The sequence below is a fragment of the Centruroides sculpturatus genome, unplaced genomic scaffold (genome assembly GCF_000671375.1).
Source record: "Centruroides sculpturatus isolate CEXI.00-Female unplaced genomic scaffold, Cexi_2.0 scaffold579, whole genome shotgun sequence".
NCBI classification, from domain to species: Eukaryota; Metazoa; Arthropoda; class Arachnida; order Scorpiones; family Buthidae; genus Centruroides; species Centruroides sculpturatus.
Genome location: NW_019385005.1, coordinates 149,379 through 168,246, shown reverse-complemented (window position 1 = coordinate 168,246; position 18,868 = coordinate 149,379). Strand labels below are relative to the sequence as shown.

At 28.8% G+C, this 18,868-nt stretch overlaps 1 protein-coding gene across 2 annotated transcripts in view; it reads right to left on the bottom strand.

Moving 5' to 3' along the window:
- Nucleotides 1-9,170: 9,170 nt before the first annotated feature.
- LOC111633279 overlaps nucleotides 9,171-18,868 on the bottom strand; it is a 16,915-nt gene continuing 7,217 nt past the window's right edge. Inside the window, exons 2-3 of one of the 2 annotated variants that reach the window (XM_023377815.1) lie at nucleotides 12,546-12,685; nucleotides 9,171-9,762 (exon numbers count right to left, since the gene is read on the bottom strand). In XM_023377815.1, the coding sequence (XP_023233583.1) occupies nucleotides 9,510-9,762; nucleotides 12,546-12,685 (393 nt within the window). In that variant the 3' untranslated portion in view covers nucleotides 9,171-9,509. The remainder of the gene's footprint in view (nucleotides 9,763-12,545; nucleotides 12,686-18,868) is intronic. The other variant, XR_002758033.1, reaches the window with a different exon arrangement.

Below are 18,868 nucleotides of genomic sequence, written 5' to 3'. Positions count from 1 at the left end.
AAGACTATTGTATCGTTAAAAATTATTTTTTTATTTTGTACAAACAAAATAAATATATTGAAAAATATGAAAACAATAAAAAATTATACTTCAGAAGTTAATTTAGTATCAAAAACGTAAAATATTTGAGTAGCCGAAGACATAGCCAAAGATTACAGCGCCACAGCACTGGCAAAAATTTAAATTTGTCGACTGGAATTCCTTTGGATAAACGACGCTCTACTGTATATATATTAAAAAAAAGCAAAATGTTCCATCACTGCCAACCAAAACCAATACTTTCTTTACAAAGAAGTGTTATAAACAGAGACTCAACTCTGCCTGAATGAAATATAAAGAAATCAATCAAGACTGAAAACAAGTACTTTATCCACACTTTCCAAACTATTGTGTTTCAGTTGATTTGATTTCAATTTTATTAAAATAAACAAACACCTTTCTCTATTCCAGCACAATGTTTAATACGTTAAAAACATTTTTGATCGTTTTAAGCAATCTTCTTCAGTTCAAATTTGAACCATGTAACGAACAAAGTATTCGAAATAATACAAAAATTCAAAGCGCTTATTCACAACTTAATGTTAAAGCACATGCCCATACTCACAAAATGAATAGATTAAACCAAAATAATTAAAAATAAACCAAAAATTATATATCAAGAAATATTATAAAAACAATTAATAACGCCGCCTACGCGGTTGCAACAGTTAATCTATGTTATCATAAAAGAACTTCCAGGCTGTTGATAAGATAAACCTTCAGCATCCCTGTGATTGATGTACTGCGCGGTCATATGCACCTTGTGTATCTCAACTTTTTCCAGGTGTTTCACCGCTTGCATTGATCTTGTAGGTCTAATAATTGCTGCCTGATCCCAGTATACTGCAATTCCTTGCTGCTTCGCAAATGCTGCAAGGAATTTTTGTATTATTTCGAATACTTTGTTCGTTATATGGTTCAAATTTGAACTGAAGATGATCGCTTAAAACAATCGAAAACGTTTTTAACGTAATAAACGTTGTGCTGTAATAGAGAAAGGTGTTTGTTTATTTTATTTAATTAATTCCAGTAAGCATTTATTTATTTATTCAATTTTATTTTATTTTCAGTTTCAGTGTAAGGGGCCAGTTTTAATTACAGTAATACCTTGACTTACGCGATTTTTAAATCTTGTCAATTCGTCTTTTGTTTGAGCGCCACGCAACTCTTGATTACTCATTCCCCCCACACTATTGTTCAGCTTACATGTTCGGACGTGTCACACGGAATCGACACACAGCTACAATTTATTTTGTGTTATTTATTTCTGTATTTGTTATATCTACGGAGACTCGAGAGACTCTATGTGGTGATTTCTTGTAACAATGAACGACAATATGATTAACGAGAACATCTATTAGCTTATATACACCCGACTTGGATTTTACACACATTGAGAAATTATACCCCGACTTACGCGAATTCGACTTATGCGGTTATCACTCGGTCCCACCTATTGCATAAGTTTGGGGTATTACTGTATTATTTTTAGTTTAATTAACTGGCTATCTAGTATTAATAATTATTATTATTATATAATATATTATAATAATAATAATTTATTAATATAATATTATATTAATAAATTTTTGTCATTTCATTTAACTTAAGCATATGTAAACATGAATTATTGAATGCCATTTACATTACATGAATGCCAATTAATGCAGTTTTTATTAAATAATTTGATTTAAATTCAACTGTAGCGCATACCAAAAAATGCAAATAGTATCTTTCCCACATGAATATTAAAATGTAATTTAAATATCATTGATGATTTGTATTGTGATGCAAGGCGATCTTGGCACCACTAACTTCTGAACTGGTAGTGCTGTCATTGATTGGTTGCATAGTTGACTGTCCTTATCACAGGAAGTATAGGAAGTTGACCATTAATAGCTGGCCCTGCCAAATAGCTTGTTAGACAACTGAGTTATCATACAGCAACTAGGGCAAATATGGCATTCAAGATTTTGTTTGTAAACTGAATTGTTCAAAAAGAGAGGCAGCATTTGACTGTACTTAAAGTAGTGTTATTAAAATAAAAAAACAGAAACATGGTAACTAATAACACATTTTCTCTTTGCTTTTCCCCAAGTCAATAAAAGAAAAAATTCCAATGTATTGTTATTTCAATACAATTACATTGCAAATCACTTATTCTGTTGTGATATAAAATAGATTGAACATTGCTAATCACAAATTTTTATGTTTAGAAAATAAATGTGATAATTAATGCTGAAGGAAAAGCAAATAGTGCATTTTATACAATTTTATAAATCATTTTATGTTTTACAAAAAGCAGTATGCACTTTGTTCCAAAAAAACACCTTAAAGCAGATGTGAGAACTGGGAGTTTGGGAACATTTTTAAGTGTAAAAAGAATTGTAAAATTAATTTACTTTAAAATAATTTTTTATTTCATTAAAAAAAAATAAATAAATGAAATTTTATTAATGTACAGCATCTCTCCTCTTTCCTGTGAATCAGAGGAAGTTGGAGTTCCTACTAAAATGAAAGTATAAGGAAAAGAAAATGAATCATGAACAAATTCTATTGGTCCACCGGTTTGTTATAAAAAGTGGACGTCACTTTTCATACTTGCTTCTTCTCCTAATCCAGAAATCACTAGCCATTTAGGGCTGTTATCATGTCCAGCCATATCACTAGCCATATAAGTTATGTCAATCCTAGCCTATTGAGTTAGTTCTTGCCTCATCCTGAATGTATTTAACCCCTAAATGAAGAATGTAATAAGTATCTTCAATCAAGGTTCTTGCATCATATCTCAGGTAATATATGATTATTGTAAACTCTCTCTCTCAAGGAGAAAGGTTAGCCTTACAAATAAGTAAGATAAGATAGGTAGTCGAAACTTATATAGCCTTAATTTAGATATTAATTAATCAAGCATGTTTTATTGTATTCTTTGTCATTTTTCTTTTGTATAAATATAGTTATATTATATATAATTTGGACTAGGCTTACTTCTCTTCCCAGATCAGTAGCTCCCTCCTATAATTTCATTTACCATTTGGATACGGATCAGATGAAACTCAGATCTAATAGATAAGATATATTCAACTTCCATGCGTTAGGATGCAAATAAAATTATTCTTCCTAACTGGTGTCAGGAGCTGACTATAGGTGAGTGAACTTCACCGTTCACTCAGCCTTTATTTTATTAACTAATAAATCTCCTGTATAGAGTGAGCAAAGTCCCCATGACCCCGATTTCACACAGATATGTAACAGTAATGAGCAATTATTTATTGTGACATCATCACAATGCTAAGCTACAATTTTTCATTACAATGCTCTCAATTTTAGTAATGTCTTGCTCCTGTATATCATGTAATAATTATTATTTGAACACTTATGTGCAGTGGCATTACAGGAGTGGAGTTCCGGATATGGAAATTTATCCGACTTTTGTAGAAAGGTGTGTATATCATACTTTTCCTGTTAGTAATAGATTCATGCTAGTCATCTATCCAACTCCTTTCAGAGGGAAATTTTTGAATTGAAATAACACAACTTCCAGTCTAGTCAGGAAATCAGGGTCTCCTGCCCCTAAGCTTTTCATATCTGGTCTTGACTTTCATCTATTTAACTCCATTCTCAAAAATGGATGGACTTATAGGAAGGAAGGATGGACCTATATACAGAAAAGTGTGAAACTGGTACCAGGTTTTATTTAAAACATGCAAGGACAGATTAATGCTGTTACTATGTGGCAACATGGCTGGAATATGATAAAAGTAGGTGTTGTTTATCAAGCAAAGAATCCTCATATGCTTAAAACAAAAATAAAAAATGTCTGTCTTCTGGCAGCACAATTCCAAGCTGTATTATTCACTGAATGATTTCACTGATGCTTCATTCCTTTCTACAGTGATGATGCTGTCCATGATTTTCAAGGTTTCCATGGAATCAACACAGAAGAAAGAAATAATTCAAACAGCAATGCAAATTGGTGGTGCTGGATTTATCAATATAATAGAGAAAAAAGTAATACAGTAGAGCCTCGATTATCCGACCCCCGATTAAATGACACCTCGGTTAACCGACCATCCTAGTCGGCAAATTCAAATGTCCGCTAGTGATGTGGCGCTACAATATTTGGCTATGTCTTGGCTACTTTAATATTTTTACGTGTTTTAGCTGGCAACACTCATTCGACCATGAAAGGGAGCCAGTATTTAAACGAGGCTTAATTTTCTAATTTTTAACGATACAATAGCGACAATTATTATTTAAAAAAATTTTTGTTAGGCTTAACATCGATGAAAATTCAACGCAAAGTAGGTTAATAGCAATATACTAATATACTAATTACATGAGATATAATAATATACTACACTAATAATAGATTTTTTCATACTTTTCGGTTATCCGACCAACCCCAGTCCCCAATTGAGTCGGATAATCGAGGCTCTACTGTAGATCATATTGAAGTGTTGACAAACAAGGAGTTAGAAGACTTCATCAATCAAATCACTTACAAGGAAAGATGACACTAATAAAAAGTTGCTGAACCAGAAACAATAGAGTGGACACTTCAAAAAAAAAAAAAAAAGTTTCAACTGGCTCAGAATTTGAAGAAAAAGATAATTGAATATGATCCTGTGATAAAACACAGCATTAAAGTTTCCCATTTAATAATGGAAGCTTTCGAACCTCTTCATAATATGTTTCATGAAATCAAATGGCAAGGGACAATTTCCCATCACAATGTTTTTCCATAAAATGTCTACTATCTACAATCCCCAGCTGTCAACATTGTTTGCTCACATCATCCAGCCATCAACATCTTCATGTATTGTGCCTTCTCCAGCTTCTTCAGACATTATATCAGAAGTGGAATAGTCGAATAAAATGATAGCTATAGCTAATCCATCACCCTAGTAGATTTCTTCACTTTTTTACTATAGTAATGAGATAATCCCAATAACAAGCAAAATATATGCAAAATATTTTTAATAATCAATTATTATTATTATAGGTTAAATGCAGACATGAAACAATGCAAAATACATAACAACATGTAACGGTAACTATGTTTTTGTTTCCCTCAATCTACCACATTATATGCATGCATAAATATGGGTTTTGTAGATAGTTTGCTACTATCCATGGGAAGCTTTGAAACATATCATCTGCAGATATGGTGGTCCCACTGTTTATATATTTTTCTTCTTTTACTTTGACATTTTTGTTTTGTTGGTCTTATTATTTTTTATATGGGATATTGTTTGGGGATTGGTAATTTTTTGCTTGTCAAAACATTACCAGTTGTAAAATTAAAGAATAAAAAAAAAAAAAGAAAAATACTATTTCAACTGAAAGTAATTTAAACTAAAATACTTTATTTTTTTNACGTACTTTTCCTTTGTTTAAGGGTATTTGGGCAGTTTATTCTCTGTTGTATTCTCAAGTAAACAGTACATACAAGTACAGTACAGTATTTTCTGAGGAAACACTCGTACTTATTTTTTTTAACCCCATTCCTGATAACCCGGCATTTTCACAAACTCGGCCACCCTTCGGTCCACATTAGGCCGAGTTTTCGAGGTTCTACTGTATTAATTACTTCCATAAAACAAGAGTGAACAGATTTACAATGTCAGCTGAAATGATTCAATTCAAAGCATATAAGATAGGTAAGATAACAAAAAGCCTAAAATTCCACTTAATGAATTTAATGTAAGCTAAGGTTGGATTAAACAATTTATGGCTCCATATGACCTTATCATAAAACAGAATATCAACAACTTCCCAAAGGAAAAATTACTTAAGTTGTAGAAACACATTACTGCACTGAGGGAAAGTATGAATAAAGTATGGAAATAACCTCTTCCATTAGCAGTGATGGCTAGCCTAACATCATGCAATTTTTAAACAAAAATGCATCCAAACAAGAAATTACCAGAAAGAATTTTGTTACTGATTATGGAAAATGGCTGGATGATGGAACAACTCTTGCAGGACCAGTTATGATCAATTTGGTTTTCAATGACTAGGTGCACTTTTACACTGGCATTTTATGTTGATAACTGACAGTTTCTGAGGACATTTAGAGGATGAAGAGGAAATTGCAGGAGAAAAAATGTGACACAGTGGCAATGCCAGTAGGAATGACTGATATGTTGCAACCTCTCAGGTTGCAACATATCAGTCATTCCTACTGGCAATTTCCAGCCAACCAACCACCACTCTTTTAAAACACATCTGCAATGGCTATATCATAAATGAAGGTAAAATTCTTTAAAAAGAACATCTAGTAGATGCTTAAAGAAAGCATCATTGAATCAAATGTGAGAGTAAGTTGTGTCTGTATGGCTGTCACTACTACTATAAAAGGTGTCCAAAAGTTTTAAAATAATATTAGTATCTAATGCAATATGAAGATGATGCCAGTGCACAAATCTCCTTCAAATAATGATGATAATAGTGAGGAATTAAATGACAATGATCAATAATTGCTCATCATAAAGGAACAGAAAGACACTGCTACTTATAATTGATAAGTTTTGTAAATATAAATACCAGTAACGATAAATTGCTTTAAAATTAAAGCATGTATTTAAGTTATTTTGAGTAAAGGCCTTACCCTAATATTTGCTTAATATCTTCAGAAAAAAAAAACTGCAGTATGTACACACAAACACACAGTAAGTATGTTTCAAAAACTTTAAAAACAATAAATTTCAAAAATGCTAAAAACTACTGCCAATATTCAAAAGCAATTGATAAATAAATGTAAACAAGAAAAACAGAATTAGTTTACAAAATTAAATTTACATTAATATGTATATAACTGTATACTTTAAAAGCCATTATGTTGAAGCTATCACTTTATTTACGTGTAATTATATGGACAATTTTTACATTTTATTTAAACTGTTTTTTAATTAATTGTTGGGATCAGATGTTGGTTATATGATCCTCCTGTCTATATATAATTAAGTCACTGATTTTTAAACAGATGCTTTCATCTGTTTAAAAATCAAATGCATCTCTTGTTCAAATGGAGAACAAGAGATGCATTTAATTTGAAGAATTCTTTTATTTTGGGAGAAAGTTCTAGAAATAGTATGAGTATATAGAAGGTTTATCCATGCTAGAACCTTCAGGTTATCAATACAGCAGAAAGAGAAAAGATATAATTTCCTCTTTCATTTTTAATGAGATATATACTGGCATTCTTCCACCTCAGAAATTAAGAGTGTCTTCCTTAAAGTGCCACAAATGATAATATATCAGATTAATTGTCTAAATTGCTGCATATACTATATACCTTTCCTTCAACATAAAATGAACAATATAATGTTTGTTTATTCAACACATAATAAACATTATAGTGTTCAGTTTTTGAGCCATCTCATTAGAAATTTCTGTGTTAACTCTATTGTCACAGAATTGAAAGTTTTAACTGTAAGTATAATGTATGACTTAAAATTTTGGTTAAAGACTCACACATTACAACTTGTCTATAAGACAAGCTAGAAATATTGGCTAAGCAAAAGACTAATTATAAAAATAACTGATGTAAACATTTTTGATTATGTTTGATATATATGGTATATCACCAATTATATTTTCATTGTCAGTTAGGAACTGGATATTTGGATATTTAAATTAGATGGATAATGTGGTTAATAATGTGATAATACAGTTGACCCCCATAACACGGGTTCCTATAGTTCGGATTGCTATATCATGGCAAAAAAATTGTGACAGTATTCATACAAACACGCTAAAAAAACTCATATAATTCGGTAAAACATCATCGCTGACTCATGTTGCAACAGGATTGGTCGAACCTAGACCAATAGTGGATATTGCACAAACCATTGAGTTTAAACGAGCAGCAGACCTACTAAAAACCATTTATTATTTAACGTCCATAAAAATTATATTTATATTAATGATGTCTCCAAAGTTCAGCAAATTTTTCGGAAAAAAACAATTTATCAGGAAGCACTTGAGCGCCATTCGATGACAAGCTCCACAACGAAAACAAGTTTAAGCAATGGAGTCGTCGAACGGTGCACACTCGGTAAGTAATCTTACAATTTTTTGTTTATAGCATAGTTTATATGGATTATTCCCAAAAAATTATACATATTTTGGAAATGTTGAGTCAAATTAGTCTAGAATCGATTAATTTTATGGAAGAAAACCTTTCAAACAGCCATAGTCCGTAAACTGCATACGTGCCAGGCTGTGATTGGCTCATGTATTCAAGAACTCTTAGAACATCAATTTCATAAAGAACGGAACGTATCTACCATGTTATAGGGGGGCCGACTGTACAAGAAAAACAAGCGTTTGAATCAGATAAGTTACCATACATGGTATCAAGTTAACTAGTAGATGATAAAAAAAGGAATTACAGTATATGTATTTTCAAATCATTAAATATTAATAAATTAATCTAATAAATTTGTTCAAATAATTAGATTCTATCTAGCAAATAATAAAAAGTTACTGAGATTGGATATATATATGTAAGTGTGGTAAACAGATATTAGTTTTTCATATGTTCGTAACTGTTCTAAATATCAGTCAAGACAAAATATGGTTTAGTGTTTTTGAGTTATTATTCTTCCCTGAATAAATTTTATAATGATTTAAATATTACTGTTTGGTTAATGATTAATTTACACTTTGCGAATTCAATGAAAGTATTAAAAGAAATGTAATATTAAAAAGACATTAACAAGTAACATATGATTTTGCTGAATTCATAAAAATATGTAAAGATTATTATATAAACCCCCTGTAACAGGGAAAATTCCCTAATGTGTTAATATAAATTTGATTGATTGATTAAAATTTGAATTGAAAATCTTTACCAAAAATCTAATTTGATTAATTTACACTTTGCGAATTCAATGAAAGTATTAAAAGAAATGTAATATTAAAAAGACATTAACAAGTAACATATGATTTTGCTGAATTCATAAAAATATGTAAAGATTATTATATAAACCCCCTGTAACAGGGAAAATTCCCTAATGTGTTAATATAAATTTGATTGATTGATTAAAATTTGAATTGAAAATCTTTACCAAAAATCTAATTTAATTAAAATAATAACTATGATACTTAATGTGTTATAATAATAAAATATTCAAGTACTTATTTAGATCATTTGCATTTTAAAAAATTTTAGTTTAATGCTGCATCTAAATATTCAACTAGAGCCAAAATTTTAAAATCTGCAGTACAATAGGAAATTTCTTAAATTTTTAAGATAACACACAAAATTTTTAGAAACATTTAAACTATAAAACTTAAACTGACATTTAACCTTGGCCTAAACAATAGTTTTTCTCCCTAGAGTTAACATGTATATGCAAAAGGAATTCTTTTTATAATAATATTAATAATAATAATAATAATTTCAAAATAAATTTAAAAAATAATACAAGTTTTCAAGATGAATGAGCTCAAGCAATTACTTATATGTAATAAAAAATAATATACTTACAAGCTAACTCCTCAAGAAAATTATCGTCAGAAAGTGCTTTCTTTAATATTGGTTCATTCCAAGGATCATAAATAGCCATTATTAAAGCAGCACACGTGCGTGCACTTCCTTTGATACGAGGACCTAGAATATGGCTGCCATAAATTAACATTTTTGCCATTGTTCTTTTCATAGATATATTTATTTTGGACCACTGACTTGAAAGGATTACTAAGGAACTTTCCCTATATAAAAAATTATGCATTGTAATTATTTCAGAATTTTAGTAAGTTGTATTAGATCTCAAGTTTTTTAAATATTAAATTTTTTATAAAATTCAAAATTTTTAAATTTATAGATTCTTAAACATTTTCCAGTATTGCTGTAACTTAACAAAAAAAGAAACATATGTAGATGATACATAGTATCTGATGATATACAAATGTTGCTAATCAACTGTAAAGGCTTTTACTTTATTAAATAACATTGATATTACTAAATCTGATATTTATAAACTGAGAAATCTATATCTTTTTTCTAATCCATACCATGACTTAAGATAAAAAATTTCAAAGAAAAAAGCAATAATAAATCTCTAGACCTACAATAAAAATTCTTATATATATTCAGTTCCAAAGTATATTTAAAATTACTATAAGAACACAAAATATAACTTGTAAAATCGACAAAGTAATCCAAAAATGAAAACTACAAATTTAAACAATGAAACAGAAATAACTTCAAAGTAAATTCAGTGAATAATGAATTACCATTGAGTACAGATTCTTGTTTATTTACGTCAATATAATGAAATTGTTCAACTAATTAGAAATTCTAAAATACACCACTACCATTTCAACATTATTTAACAATATAAATATATGAGAATACTGTATTTACTTGCATATAAGACAATCTCACATATAGGACAAGATGTGACTTTAAAGATCAAAATAAAGAAAATTCTAATACAATTCTGATTTTTTTTCATTTAATCACAAATAAAATATTATCAAGTGCATGTAAATGCACACATTGTCCTGCAAAACTACTAGCATTTTAAACTTTAAAGGAAAAATCTTGTAAAATATACAACATACTTTCTTAATGTAAAGCTGGACAATCGGGAACTTTTTGCCAATTCTTAACAGTCTAATCCACTCTCTGTTCATTACACTTATGAGTTTCTCCGAATTCTGATTTCTGAATAATCATCTGTTTTCACGTGGGAATGGATTAAACTTATATTGAGCTCTGGTGTGATTTTGGAATTCAATTCAAAAGCTTTGATTTTCCTATTGCTATTTATCTTTACTCCTGACAATACACAAGAACAATTCAAATGACTCAGATAAAATACTTTTATTTTTAAACACCAGAAGGTGAGAATCCGATAAAAAATGCAAATATACAGTTCACAAAAATTATTGCAAAAACGAAAAAAATCCTTTGCTCACACATATAAGATGACATAGGTTTTTGAAGCAATGAAAAATGAATAAAAACCTTGTCTTATATACGAGTAAATACAGTATTCATAGTTTTACATGTAAAAATACAAAAGCAACAAGAAACTGTCATTAAAAATAACAAAAAGGAAAAAGAAAATTTCTGCATTTTTTGGTTTAATTTTTTTGTTTTATATGTTTAAAAATGCAATAAAAAAATACTTTCTTGCTAAGGATTTTTTAAAAAATTTTAATCAGTTTTAAAATATTTTACTTACATTACAATTTTATTGTGAGATTAGAATAAAATGAATTAAATTTCATTATCATAGTCTTCTAGAATATAGTTATTTTGCATTTTAAATTTTTTGTAGCTTTAGAGAAAAATCTGTAAGTTTGAGAGTCTACATAAAGTAATAAAACTACTAAAAATGTTAATCCAAAGAAATAAAATTCAAGAAAAAAGATGGTAATCATAAAATTTAAATTTTACTGAATTTTCAATATGATTAAAAACTGACTTCACTTCTATTCTACACATATTTATAAATAAAATGCTGATGATAAAATGTTTGTAAACATTTTTTTCCAATTTAATATTTGATTTAGTTATGAGCAACATTTATAACCTTTAGCAATAAATTCTTTTTAGTAAACATGATTCTTTACAATTTAAACTGATTGTTGTGAATATTTACATATATTTTAAAAAATAGAATATAAGTTATCATCATCAATTGCATGAAAGTTCCAGTAGCTTTTAAATATAGAATGTATTCACAACTTTTTCAAATATTATTTAAATAAGATGAAAGATATTTCTAAATTAGATGAAAGAACCAAACATTTATTAATTAGCAACTTTCATTTATCAATTGCATTGATAAAAATTAAAGATATAGACAAACATAAGAGTCAATTTTTATTATAGCATTTAATAACTACAGTTTGATATCCTGAAGAGTCAATAAAAAAGTTAATTATATACAAAATTTATAGTTAACATCAACATATCATAGAAGATATTGATCAATAATTTAAAAAACACTAACTAATATGTATGGTATAATATACACAAACACAAAAGGTAAATAAGCTCAATACACAGTATACTGAATTAATATTTAGTAACAGTAACAATAAACAATTCTTTTATTTAAAGTTTCCAAGGGAAATCATAAAACCATGCAACAGTCATTCTTCAGTAATAAATATCTAGCACCTATTATACGAGTATTATTCAAAATAACTTTTATTACTTTAAAAATAATTACATGCAAACTTACAGTAAAATATATACATATATTTAAATTCTTAAGAAAATTTTCCTTGCCATTTTTATGTAAGTATAAAATATGGTACATAAGAAAATCAGGTGGCACATTAAGATCATGCATATAATTATATTCATTTAATGTAACATGCTTTAATACAGTATTATTTTTTATTGGCTTTTAAATTTATAAGATCAATAATATGCTTAAAATTTTGAAAATATAAATATGTTTAAAACAAATTTTAATCTATTTCCATTATAATTTAAAACTTAACATAATAATTAAAAAATATATAATTCTTACTTTAGGACAAACTGATACAGTTCTGAAATTTCTTGTAAATAATTGGAAAATTTGGCTAAACACTTCCATAACGTTATCAGATGAGATACTTTCTCTTCAAAGCTTTCATTATTAATACAGTTTATTACATGAAGAAGTGCCTGGAATTTAAAAATATTTAAATTTAGTTTTATGAGTAAATTATGTTAATATATGTATAAAAATATTAAACATTTCAAAACTTTTTGTAAACAATGGCCAATAGATATAGTTTCAAATAGCTAAACCTAAATTAGTAAAATCTCTGTCCTAAAATTTACTAGTTACATAATTAATTATATAGTCTTGTTTTATGTGAGATTATTATATGTGGATTCATGTTTTCATGGATGGCAAATGTTGGGCCAACTCAGTGGATGCACAGGGTAATTCCACTATTAATGCATAAGTTTATTATTATAATTATTATTAAATTTGGTATATATAGTAAAAACAAAAGTAAAACATTTTAAACACATTTAAAAATTTTTGTTTATTATAAATGGTGGTGTAAGTTGTAAGTATCTAGGACTATTTACAGTAAAACAAATTTATGTGGAATTTCATATAGTACTTGATGATAAACAACCCCTACATAAAACAAGACCATACTGTAATGCAAACTCAATAAATCATTGTTAGATTTGTATATAATTAGCAAATTTAAAAAAAGGATAATGATTATATATACATATATAGTTCTATAAAGCATATTTGAAAATGATAATAGTAGTAATTAGTGATAATAATCATCAAAATATTATTTATATTTACATAAACTATATTAAATAAACTATCATACTATCCTGTGGCCTCTAAAACATTGCAAATTGTTTATCATAAATTTCAAATATTTAGAGATTAGTATATATGAGAAATACAGTGGGTGATCGGTTAATGAACAAATTGGATAACGAACACTTCTGCGAAAGATTTTTATGATCAGACAATGAACACATGATCAGATAACAAACACCCCACAGAACAAACAAAAGAAGCTACGTAAAATAATGAATACCAATTGGTCTTCCCTTGTCTTCGGGCAACAATTCAAAACTTTTCGGAGTGTGGGAGACGTCGACATCGACACTCATCCCAGTATATACCGATTGGATAATATTCCTCCAAACTTTGAGACTCTCCCTTGAAATTCCAGCCTTTTATTTTTCTGTCAGAAACAATTGTTTTATGTATTCGCGAGACTGTCGGGTAGGCACTCGTTAAGTTTTGCGTCTGTTTTTCTTTTTAAAAGGTGAGAGTATAATAGCAAAGGTAGAGAGTGGGCAGAAGATGCTTAATGTTACTTGGCAGTATGGCGTCAACAGGTCTACAGTAGGCCACAGTTCGATCTTATTTAAGAAAGATACTGTATAATCAAGAAGACTCAAGCAGCTAAAGGAGTAACAAAAATCACATCTGAGAAATAAAGAACATCGAAGAGTTCATAATGAAACCTGAAACGGATCTGATGACAGAATAACGCCAAGAAACTCGGCGAGATATGTTTCCTTCTGAAAAAGAGGATTAATGCCGATATCTGCTATTAAACATCATCTGAAGAAGTGGGAGGATGTAATAACAATGGTCTTAGAATGGCATCCAAACCAGGTTGAGGCTTGGGGATTTCTACAATTGCAATGTTATTAATTACTTACAAAAAATCCTGAAGAAGAGAGACAAGCAATCAACATTATACAGATTCTTTAACCCTTTCAAACAAAAAAAACATGACTAATAAAAATGCAAGACTGTGTATGTATGTATTTTTATTATTACATATAAATAAACGTAGTAAGAAAGTATACATTTTTTATTTTTTGGGGTCTACCGAAGGAATTAATTAAATTCCCATTAAAACCTATGGTAAATCGATAATCAGTTAACAAACAATTCGGATAGCGAACAAAGTCTTGGAATGGATTATGTTCATTAACAATCACCCACTGTATATTCAAATATCTCCTTACAAATACAGTAGTAGTAATGGAAACTGTTTTATCTGTGATATACACCAACAGATGTATAAAGTAGCATATTTAAATTATGATTGAATTTTGTAATGATAACATATGTAACATACAGAAGAAACCAAAAAATACAATTTATTACATATAATACTAAATTGAATTTGAATAAGTGTTATTTCACATCATAACAGATCTACCCTCCGATAACATTATCTGAAGGTAGATCTCTTCCATACTAAGTTTTGAATAATGGTGATTATGTTAACAGACTTTCAAAAAAAACTAAAGAATGCATATTTTTTTCTCTTAAACCTTTGCCATTTTGAAGTGTTATGTCTGAGAAATATGACATCAATGTTGCAAGTAGAGTGATGCAAAATAAAACTGAGTAACACTTTCATATTCTGTAAGCAGATTTATTTTGTTGTTGCAATTTTAATAAAAGAAAATGAAATACTTATTACTTTCTATTATTGTCTCTAGTTAAAGTTGAACATACTATTTCATTTTATAAATACAATCACAATTTTCTAATAAGTGTTAAATTTTCTTATGCATTGTGATTTTTGGGACATTTTGTAGAACAAGAACAAAAGATTATAAAAATAGTCGTATGTGCAATTTTAACTAGAGAAAAAATATTAAATTTATAACTGCTGTAAAATAAAAGTACAGGGTTAAGAACCATTGGGTTTAAAACTCCTGTAACTTCCAAAGTATCAAGCTGAATTATCCATATCCAGGCCAGACAAGAAATGAAAGAAAAACTCTCCAAATTTGAAGATTTCTTTGCAACATACCAGGTGACAGCACAATGTCCATTGTCAAAATGGTGGCTATGCAGTAGAAGTCATTTTGGTGACCTTTTCTTCTAACAGGCTGGGTTTCACCTCATTAACATACTGAGATGCCTCAATATCTGAATACAGAACTCCTACACAGCATAATTGGGCATCATAGTAACAATACCTTAGCACTATATAGATGTCTCCCAGATCTCCAGACCATATACCATGTGATTTTACAGGTTTATGTTCTGCCATTACCACATCTTTGGCAGAGCTCTGGGATCACATTACTACTGCAATTATGACCATCCAGGAAACATACTACAATGTATGGGGCAAACTGGACTACCACTTGAACATATGACATGTTACTATAAGGAACACACACAGAACAACTGTAGTCCTATAACACAAAGTCGGACAGTTTCTAGTTCTTTTAATACATCACTCATTGTTAAATCTGAATTATTGTTGGAATACAGTTGTTTGAAATCCAATGATTCATTTTTAATAACCTTGTGCTTCAATTAAATTTAGTAAATTACAAATATAAAAAGAATAAGGGCAAATTGAACCTGAATCAGAAATCATAGGCATTAATGACCAGGCCTCACCACAGTTGTCTTCTGTTTTGTCAGGCATACTACTTATTAACTGTATGTGAATTTCTTTTCAAGTTTTTTCCTTGTATATTGCCTATTCACATAAATGGGTTTACTGGCTTATACAAAGTAAAAGATACCAGAATCCAGATAATAAATTGCATTTTATTAAAAAGTATGCATAGCAATTTGTGGTCTTTCCTTATCAGAATGTTTCTAATATAGGAAGACTATTCTGTCACTAAAATCTCTTAAAATATACATAAATATTAAATAAATTTTTGTAATTTGACGTTTTTGATTTTGCAATGTAATGCAAATTCATTTTTAAATGTACTCAAATGGAATATAATAATATATCTACAGTATATTCCTACATTCAAATAATTTTTTGAATCACCGTTCTAAAATCTGACAGTTCCTTTAATTAGAACCCAACAGTCAAAAGCATTTCTTCATGTAAAAATTAGATGCTAGGAATTAAATGCCCACCAGTGGCCGAGTGGTCTCCATTGCCGCTCATAGCGGTGGTGACTGGACCCTAAACACTGGGAAGTTCGGTCGTGGATTCGTGCCGCGATCGGACAGGCTGGCTGCTTGGAGTTTTCTGGGTTTTCTCCTTGCCAAAACGACTAAATAGGAGGCCAGTTCCCCATAAAAGTCCTCCCGGAAGGCATTCTTTCCCCGCGCGCGCGTGACACATCATTCAAGGAAGAAGGCAATGGCAAACCACTTCCTCAACTCTGGCCAAGTAAACTACATGGACAAGAAACGACTTGTCCATGCAGTCACCAGGAGTCGACGACGACTTGATGGAACTTAACAACAACAAGGAATTAAATGTTTAGTTACTCAAGTTAATTTCATCAAAGTTGTTGTTTACATTAGTTCATGACCTTAAACTCTCTCATAGACATTCCAAAATTTAACATATTAAATGAAAAATAAAAAAATTTGATTGCTAAATGAAGAGAAGTATAGTGAGAATATAGGTAGATGACACTTGAATATAATAGTCATTTTGCTTAAATTTAATGCATTACATTCATTCATCTAAGTAAAAAAAAATAAGGGCATTAAGTTAATCTATAAGAAGTCAATGATAAGTTTTTATCACTATACACAATTAAAATATTTTCAACAAAACAGAACAAGATAAATTTGATTTAGCAATCAGTTTATGAGTTTATGGTATTTTGTCAGTAATAGTCATTTTGCTTAGTTTTGGAATACTTAAGAAATCAGTATTATTAAAAATGTTTTTTTTAAGTGTTGAATCCTGAAACAATACTTCTAATATCAAATATTAAATTTCAATTCCTGAAAACTATATTATTTCTGAAATATATGTCAGAAGACAATTTTATTTTATTTACAGATATAAAAACAAATATTTAATCCTTTATAAATACAGTGAAATGTCAGTATAACAAAACTGTGGAACTATACAAATATTCTCATTATACTGAATTGCGTTATATTGAAATACAAAAATGCAAGGATTAAAGAAATTTATTCATAATAAAAGAATCGCTTACATTTTGAAATAAAAAAGTTTTTAAAAATGCATTTATCTATTAGTATTTATATGGAACCAAATCTCTCATTTCCAAAATATAACTTATATTAAATACAGAATTTGTATTACAGTATAAATTTTTTTTATCAAAAATATCATGAGCAAACAACTAAAATAACACTATAGTAGTACTGATTAGTTTTAATCTGCCTGTTATTTTCTGCTAAAAGCAGCCTAATTTTTATTTGTGTTGTTTATTTACTCAAAGTTTTCCAATCAAATCTTGTACTGTGACAGAATTTTGGTAGACTGTCTGGCATGTTTTATTTAATCCCTTTTTGCACATTATCTAATATTTTTTATTCTCTTCCAAAGAAAACTGCTTGCATTTTTTGTTTTTCTCCATTTTTCTCATAAACTTAAAAAGAAATTTTGTTTACAGTTTTGGTTTTCAAACAACTTTTCAAGTAATAGCATCAAAATGAAACCATAACTAAAGATCAAAACTAATATTGACAGTTGAACTAGACATTAAAATTAATATTGCCAGACAGTTTGACATAATATTCATCATTTATTAAAAATGAACAAACTGTGCACTTGCAATTCTGGCCATTATAATGAAACTATTCTTTCATAATGGCCAGAATCTTTATAGTGTTAAACTGAAATGTTCTTTATAATGGTATTCATTAAAATGAAACATTTTTACATTGTGCTGAATAGGAAACTGACAGGGGATGCAAGAAAAATTCATTATACTGAAAATTTTGTTAAACTGATATTTGTTATACCAACAAACACTGTACAATCTTTAAAATCAAATATATTTTTGATTTTAAATTTTCATCTATTATTTTATAATAATTATCTATAAAAAATGAAAATTTTTCTGAGAAAAAGATCAAAATATGTATTGTTAATTGTCATTTTATAAACTTTACTTGCATTAGATATTTCTTTTAAATACAAACCTCAGGTTTCAAACTTTAATTCATTCCTAAAAGTTGTTTGAAAACCAAAACAATTTTTTTTACTTTTTTTACCTATTATATATATACAGTAGAGCGTCATTTATCCGAATCAATTGGGGACTGGGGTTGTTCGGATAACTTATTTTTCAGATAACCAATTATGTACGAAAAAATATATTAATTTATCCCATCTTGACATTTTCCTCCGTTGCGTGTCACTTCGCGTTGAATTTTCGTCGATGTTAAGCCTAACGAAGACTATTGTATCGTTAAAAATTATTTTTTTATTTTGTACAAACAAAATAAATATATTGAAAAATATAAAAACAATAAAAAATTATACTTCAGAAGTTAATTTAGTATCAAAAACGTAAAATATTTGAGTAGCCCAAGACATAGCCAAAGATTACAGCGCCACAGCACTGGCGAAAATTTAAATTTGCCGACTGGAATTC